The sequence below is a fragment of the Bidens hawaiensis genome, unplaced genomic scaffold (genome assembly GCF_021521415.1).
Source record: "Bidens hawaiensis isolate Kalapana, Puna unplaced genomic scaffold, B.hawaiensis_p1.1 tig00023222_1, whole genome shotgun sequence".
NCBI lineage: Eukaryota > Viridiplantae > Streptophyta > Magnoliopsida > Asterales > Asteraceae > Bidens > Bidens hawaiensis.
The window spans coordinates 7,508-15,139 of record NW_027493642.1 but is presented as its reverse complement, the minus strand read 5'-3'; the positions used below and the strand labels follow the sequence as shown (position 1 = coordinate 15,139).

General features: G+C 38.9%; 1 protein-coding gene across 1 annotated transcript; it reads right to left on the bottom strand.

The window, feature by feature from the left end:
- Positions 1 to 1,826: 1,826 nt before the first annotated feature.
- Positions 1,827 to 4,753, bottom strand: LOC143567122 (protein NRT1/ PTR FAMILY 5.9-like). The gene is made up of 4 exons (XM_077053616.1): positions 4,581 to 4,753; positions 4,288 to 4,505; positions 3,691 to 4,181; positions 1,827 to 2,705 (listed from the first exon to the last, which is right to left on the bottom strand). Exons 1-4 carry the CDS (start codon positions 4,633 to 4,635, stop codon positions 1,910 to 1,912), a joined length of 1,560 nt encoding a protein of 519 aa, XP_076909731.1. The 5' UTR covers positions 4,636 to 4,753; the 3' UTR covers positions 1,827 to 1,909.
- Between the last annotated feature and the right edge of the window lie 2,879 nt (positions 4,754 to 7,632).

Genomic DNA, 7,632 nt, shown 5'->3' with positions numbered 1-7,632 from the left:
TTGTTCTCTTTAACCCGGCCCATTTTTTATTAATCCATTTTATGCCAACCGTAGCAAAAATTCCTGGATCCGCCACTGCTCCCGCACATAGTCTCTGGAATGTATTGTTGTTCTTCCTTTGTCTTTGAGTTTTGCGGGTGATTTATATGTCCCGCGGGTGGCATATGAGGAGGTCTCCTCTGGCCCGCGGGTGATGCTTAAAAATATTTGGGTCTTTTGTTATCCTACCTCTATATCAACTCCTAGTATAAACTAAAACACGACACGGAAACAGCAATGTTTTAGGTTGACGAATATTTATAACCCGTTTAATACCAATTAATTGGTTTGTTTAACCTTTTAATAAACAATTCGTGTATGAGTCATGCTAAATTTAAATGGATAACCTAATAAAAGAATATGATAAGGAAACAAAAAAAAAAGTATATTATTTATAAATTTAAATCATCAACTCATTTTCTATTTATTGTAAACTTGTTTACAACTTGTCAATCAACTGTTTAGATAAAAAGCATGTTATACACTTTGTTTTAGTCTAACGTGGGTTAAAATGCGTATACGCTATGGTTAAGATGACACAAATACTTATGAGATTGGCTTATCAATTTCAATTTATCAACCTATTACATCTATCTATCTATAATCTATATAAACGAAGACATAAAAATCCTACGTGTCGCGATATGGTCGCTCTATCTATAATCTATATAAACGAAGACATAAAAATTCTACGTGTCGCGATATGGACGTTCCCTTTTTTTTGAAGTCACCAGATTTGTTTGATTTTTAAATTGAGGCTTCTCACGCATTTGACCCGAATTCATAGATATTGGTCTTACCAAACCCAGATATTTTTTAAACGGGTTATAACATCTCATTAAATTAAAAATTATTTTCACCAAATTATTGATGTAAAAATCTTATAAAATAGGATATAATAAAAATTAATATCTTATTTATTTAAAAAAATATATATATTATTTAAATTAAAAAACCAATTTAATATTAAAAAGAATAAACGGGTCTTGGGTCTCATCAAACCATAAGTATATTATTAACTTTCATAAATATTATTTATAATTTAAAAACCAATTTTATAGTAAAAAATAAGCGGATTTTGGGTCTCATCAAAACCATATATCTTTTAAACCGGGTTATAACATCTCATTTATTTACGAAATAATTTTTCATCAAACCATAAATATATTATTAACTTTCATACAATTAAAAAAATATAAATTCAAAAATTAAATAAATATTAGAACAAAAATATAAAACAACCCCCGTAATACGGGGGATAAAAACTAGTTTGACTATATAAAGTAAATAATATAATTAACTCATACAGTAACATATTCTTATATTTAATAACCCTTCAAAACAAATTTGGAAAAAAATTTAACCATTTAAACATTTTTACAAACTTTTATAGCAACTTCAATCATATTTTTTTACAACTTTTTTTTCATTTTATTTATATATATTTAGTGAATAAAAGATTTAGCTATGTATGCCTATAAAGCATAAATACCAAGTTTTCAACTAAACAATTCAAAACCAAAAGTTCAAATTAATAAGAAAGAACTCTTATCATCAAAAACCAAAACAAACATCTTTACGTATCTTCATATAATTAAGAAAACGACATCTGAAACCAAAGAAAACGACAATATGTACACCGCATGTAACCAAACCCCTAAATAAGGCAATGGTTATTCACACACCCTTTTTGAATATTCACACACTCTTTTAACACACATATTATCTCTATATACATCCTATAAATGGTGTATGAATAACACATCCCCTAACTAACTTTCCTAACTAACTTTCTTTGCTAACATCCAAATCACCCAAACCCAAAACTTAAACCTAGGACCGAATGTTCATTCATTCATTCATTAATTCATCATTGTGTTGTCTTTTGGAATCTACAAAGTACAACAAACACCACCAAACTTAAACTACTTGTACCCGCTAGCAACCAATAATATTTGTCCAACCTTGCTTCGGACATATCATCCGAAAACCAGTTCCCTTTCCCGTCTTTGGTGGTCGAAAAATATTCGACTAAAAACACCAAAAATGCGCTCAAAAAGCTCCCAACGCCAAACACGCTAGTGTAAAGAGCGATACCCATTGTCCGCATCCCTTCGGGCACCGCGCTATAGAAAAACTCTTGCATTCCCACAACCGTAAATATATCCGAAATACCTAATAGTATGTATTGCGGTAACAACCAAAAAATACTTAATGTTTCTAGCTCCGAATAATATTGTAACCTTTTCATTTCAACCGTGGCAGCGAATATCATTGCGATAACGGAAAGGAACATGCCTACCGCGATTCGTTGCATGGTGTTGATCCCATTTTCGTTGCGTAAAATGAAGCGAGCGAAGGGGATGAAAACGGTGTCGTAGAATGGCATAAGGAGGACAATGGAGATAGTGATTGCGCATTGGAGTGTGGCTGGTGGTATCTTGTAGGTGTGTCCTATGTTACGTTTCATTGACATGCCTTGTTTAATGAAGAAAGTGTTGGGTTGTTGGAAAATGACTGCGAACATGAGGAGTGTTGTCCAGATTGGTAGGAGTCCCATGACGACTTGGAAGATTTTGACCAGGTGGTTACTGTTGGTTGACTTTTGGTCAGCTTGAGATTCGGTTTGGTTTTCTTGTTTGACACATAGTGGTTTGTCTTCCAGCCTGGAAAAGAAACAATAGACATGATATGATATTTTTACTATAAATAATATTCCTCGTTAAAATTAAAATCGTCCATATTTTATTTTTTATTTGTCTTATTGTAAATATTTACTTTCAAAATTTATTAGCCAATTTTCAAGTTTACTAACACACACAACTAGCGTAAATAAACAATATTGATGAACCCAATTTCAAGGGCATCATTGTTATTTGGTAAGCAAAAAAAATAATTATTTAATCTACCTTTAACTTTGTGATTTTCAAACTATGACACTTAAAGAGGGACGAAAGGAGTACTAATAGTTTGTAAAAAGATTAGTAAAATGAATGTGTGACGGTTTCTAACAACGTATTTATTTTGGTTACCATGTGTCAAAATAAAGTAGAAACGTAGACAAATCTATGTCCTGAACCTTGAGCTATCAAATCGGTGTTAAAAGTGTTAAACTGTCTCATAAAAATGGCAAGAGTTCAAATTTTGAGACCAACGTAAAGAAAAAAAAAGTTGAAACCAAAACCCGGTTTTAAAAAAATAAAAATAAATCCATGGTTCAAAAATATGTTTCTGAAGAAATTTTGAATCTATATTAACAACCTAGTTTACAATATATTTTAGAAACAGGGAAAATATATATTAGTTTCATTAATATTCGTTAAAAACACAATATTATACGGAAAGAAAGAGAAAAAAAATGTTGAACCATAAACTGAAATTTGTAGTCATTGTTAAATAAAACCTTTTTCTATCAGATAGTGCCCTATCCACTAATTATTACAATCTTCAGTTCTATGTTATAAACTCTTCATGATTGGCATGCACTAAATAAAAATAACTCTTTATGCAATCCATGCATTTAATGCTTGTACAATTTTTTATTTTTGTGAAAAAGGTTTTAAGGTGCAATTATAGTGTATTGCCATTAAACCATAAGGTACAAACAAAAACCGAACATTTAAATTGAAACATGAATCACGAAACACTTACTCTAGCTCCACAAGGTTGGGTTTCTCGTCAGCTTTCGAATGAGTAAACTTAGACAAACAACCTTTAACTGCATGAACCACTTTCTCCATCGCTTTAACGTCATTGCTCCGATCATTTTCGAACGAATAAAACCCGCTCCCACAGGAGAATACGACCATCGACACCGCCATTGCCATCGCGGGCACGGCAAACCCCAGGCCCCAACCCACTGAGTCCTGTATGTTGGGCATTATTGAAACACCCAACAGACTACCACTACAAATACCGAAATACCACCATTGGAAAAATGCCCCTTTTTTGTTAGGGCTGGTATTGGTATTTGTAGTTGGTAGCTCGTCTTCAGTGTCAATTTGATCGGCACCAAAGGCTTGCAACGATGGGTTGTACCCGCCTATACCTAATGAAATCAGGTATAGTGACACAAACATCGACGACGAGGATGTTGACGCTTTTGATTTGTTTAGCGCGGTCGAGGTTAACGCCAATAGCCCCTAAATGAAATTAACAAATGTTATTTAATTTGTTAAAAATATTTTTTAAACAACAAATGTTACTGCTACTCTAATTACTATAAATATAGAATGTTTTGATCCGTACGATAAGATAAATGAATGAGGAGGCTAAAATGGTGGAATATCGGTTCCAATACGAGTCGACGAGTGGGGCCACGAGTAACGGCACCATTGACGTGAACCCAGTCCAGCTATTGACGGTTTGGGCAGCGGACGAGCTGCTCATATGCATCACTTCGGTAAGGTAAATCACGAGATTTGAACCCACGCCTTTAAACACGAACCTTTCAATACCAGCTATAACTGTCAAAATATACATACAAACGTAAATAAAAAAATACAAATATTAATCAAATGATGATAGAAATTGAATGATACCTATAAGAAGAACACATGGTTTGTTGAGTGTCCGAAATCGTTTATCTCCGGCCATTGATGAAATTAAGAAGTTGTAATGGGAAGTGATTGGAGAGGCAGACAAGGCACGATTGTTTGATATATAATGTAGTTTGGAAGCAAAAAAGTTGAGTTGTAGAACACTCGACAATACACTAGCAGAATTAAAGCAAAAAGAAGCTAATAGTTTCAGTTGGATCTTTCGTCACTGAAGAGGTATGTACCCGCCTCAACATCGAGCGAGGCAGGTCAACCCACAAGATATATACAAGACAATAGTAATCAAAGATATTATCAAGGCACAAAGCCAAAACTTATGCTCAAGCATCACATGCTTGCACATATCACATATGCTCAAGCATCACATATGCTCACGCATCACATGTGCTCATGCATCACATATGCTCGCGCATATCACATGCACACGCATCATATATGCTTATGCATATCACATCGTGCGTGGCGCATCCGCGCGCGGCGCATATCACATGATCGAGCATCATATATGCCCACCCATATCACAGTTGCGCATGGCGCAGCTGCGCGTGGGGCATCCGCGCGTGACGCGTATTACATGCTTGTGCGTATCGCATCTGCGCATGAAATATCTGCGCGTGAGAATAAAGAGAAGACCTCGCGCATCCTCAGGATGGGCGCATATCACACATGCACATAGTCAACCTCGTCCTTATCCAAATCAGGATTAGGGCAACTTTGATTGTGCACGTCAGACAACCTTCCAGAAGGTATCTTTTTAAGGAATGAGAATATGCTGATGTTGACAGCTGCCAAATGAAAGGTCGACAACTCAGCATGACACATGTGCTACCACGTGATTTCAACCAACGAGAAAGTGCCAGGTGTCCCAAAGGACACGTGGCGCAAACCGATTGGAGGAGGCCAACGAAACCCTAATTTGGTTTTAGCTCAATCAGTGGAAACCCTAGCACTATAAATACATCATAACGTACACAGTTACAGACACATTGATTCACATTGAAGCATATTCAATTACATTCACTGACAGGCAGCCCTAGTCAGTTACTTTCTCATACACAGAGAGACAATCACAGAATCATACAGAGTAACATACAGTATTCAGCTATTAAGCAATACTCTCCCAATTCCCTTACTCTCACATTATTATCTTCTCCACCATATACTTATTCTCACGCCGGAGGGTTACCCCAAAGAGGACCCCTCTGTCCCTTTCTGAGGGGTAAGTAACGGCGCTGTTCATTTTGTAGGTGGAAGAACACTGATCCAGAAGAACCATCGGTGAAATAGTATAATCACACCCGAGGAAAGTAGATCTGCTACCAGTGAGTAGATCCACGTTTCTTCATTGGCGCCATCCACTGTTACAAACGGCAATCAGATCTCATCAGATCTACATAAAAAAAATCAATCACCATGGTTTCTGGCGTTCGTAACGTTGATCAAGCTCTGGAGGATATTGAACGTGAGGGTGTTAACGACGGACAGCAGGTTCTGAGGGTTCCGCGTGATTCTACGCGTACCACCAGCAACCGTCCCTTCGTCACAACCCCTCACGGCCAGACTGAAACTCCTCCAGACGATCTCACGTTACAAAATATGGCCGGCGCGAAATTGAAAGGACCAATGGGTCCAGAAGAAGAAACAAATGATCTGAATGAATGGCTCATAAACGAGCAGCGGCGTCTGATGGAAAAGTACAATGAAATGGTCAAACAGAAGAAGCTAGCCGACCAAACACAAAGGCAAGCGTTTGATAAGCAGACTACAAAAAGGCCGCGCGCGCCGGAAGAAGGACATTCTGTTCACACTGCACACACTGAGTTCAGTGATGAAGAAGTGCATAGCATGAGGAAGACGCGGGATACTCATGCAGGAGGCTCACAGCTCCGCGCGCCTGTGAACATGGCGCCTGGAGCCAGAGCCGATCTGGATCTGCACATGCCGTACAGCCCACCAGTCAGAGGGCAAGTGGACGTAACCACACCCTACAGACCAGCCATCTTGGTGAAACACTCAAAGTTCACTGCGCGCATCGCGCAGGCTCCCATCCAACACAAGACCAAGATGCCAAGTGGTTTGGGTAAATATGACGGCACGACAGATCCAGATGATTTCTTGCAAGGTTTTTACAACACGGGAAACCTAGAGAGCTGGACGATGCCAACATGGTGTCATATGTTTGCTCGCTGCCTAACGGGCGCGGCGCGGGTTTGGTTCGAGAGCTTGCCGACTGGGCAAATTGATGGGTTCGAGGAACTATTAGAAAAGTTCCAAGCCCACTTCGTACAGCAGCGCAGGCACACGCGCGATCCTGATGACATCATGCACTGCATACGCAGGAATGATGAAACGATTGAAGATTACATCACTCGGTTCAATCAGGAGTCTCTGGCAATCGGAGGTATAACCGAGCAACTCCTGCGCGTGGCCTTTATACAAGGCGCGCGCAGTGATCAACTCCGCCGAGCTCTCGTAAGCAAAGATGGTATGCCCACCACTTGGGCAAAACTAATGGAAGCATCGCGAGTCTTCGCGAGAAATGAAAAACAGATTGCCCAAGATAGGGCAAGAGAAAGAGCGCATCAGGCTGAATCACCGCGCAGCAAAGAGAAGAGGGCCAAACAGAACTCTGTATGGTCCAGGTTGCAGCCAACAAGTTTTTCTTCCGCAGAAAAGCAAGCGCAACCAAGCTCACCCCAGCCCCAAAAAGATGTTCGTAGTCGCGGGGAGGGTGACAAGAGGGAGGGCGGCAGAGATCCTAGCAGACCTCTGCCAAGAATATGGACTTCCCTCACTAAAACACCTTCACAGGTGTTAAGTACTGAGAATGTCCAATTCAAGCCCCCCAAGCAACTACACTACAAGGGACCGCAAAACAGTGGCAAATATTGTGAATTTCACAAGTCCCCGGGCCACAACACCGACGCATGCCATCATTTAAAGGATGCGATCGAGAAGGATGTAAAGTCAGGCAGGCTGGCTCACTTGGTGAAAAACCCAAGAATAGAAGATGAGCAACCGGAAGGAGCCTCTG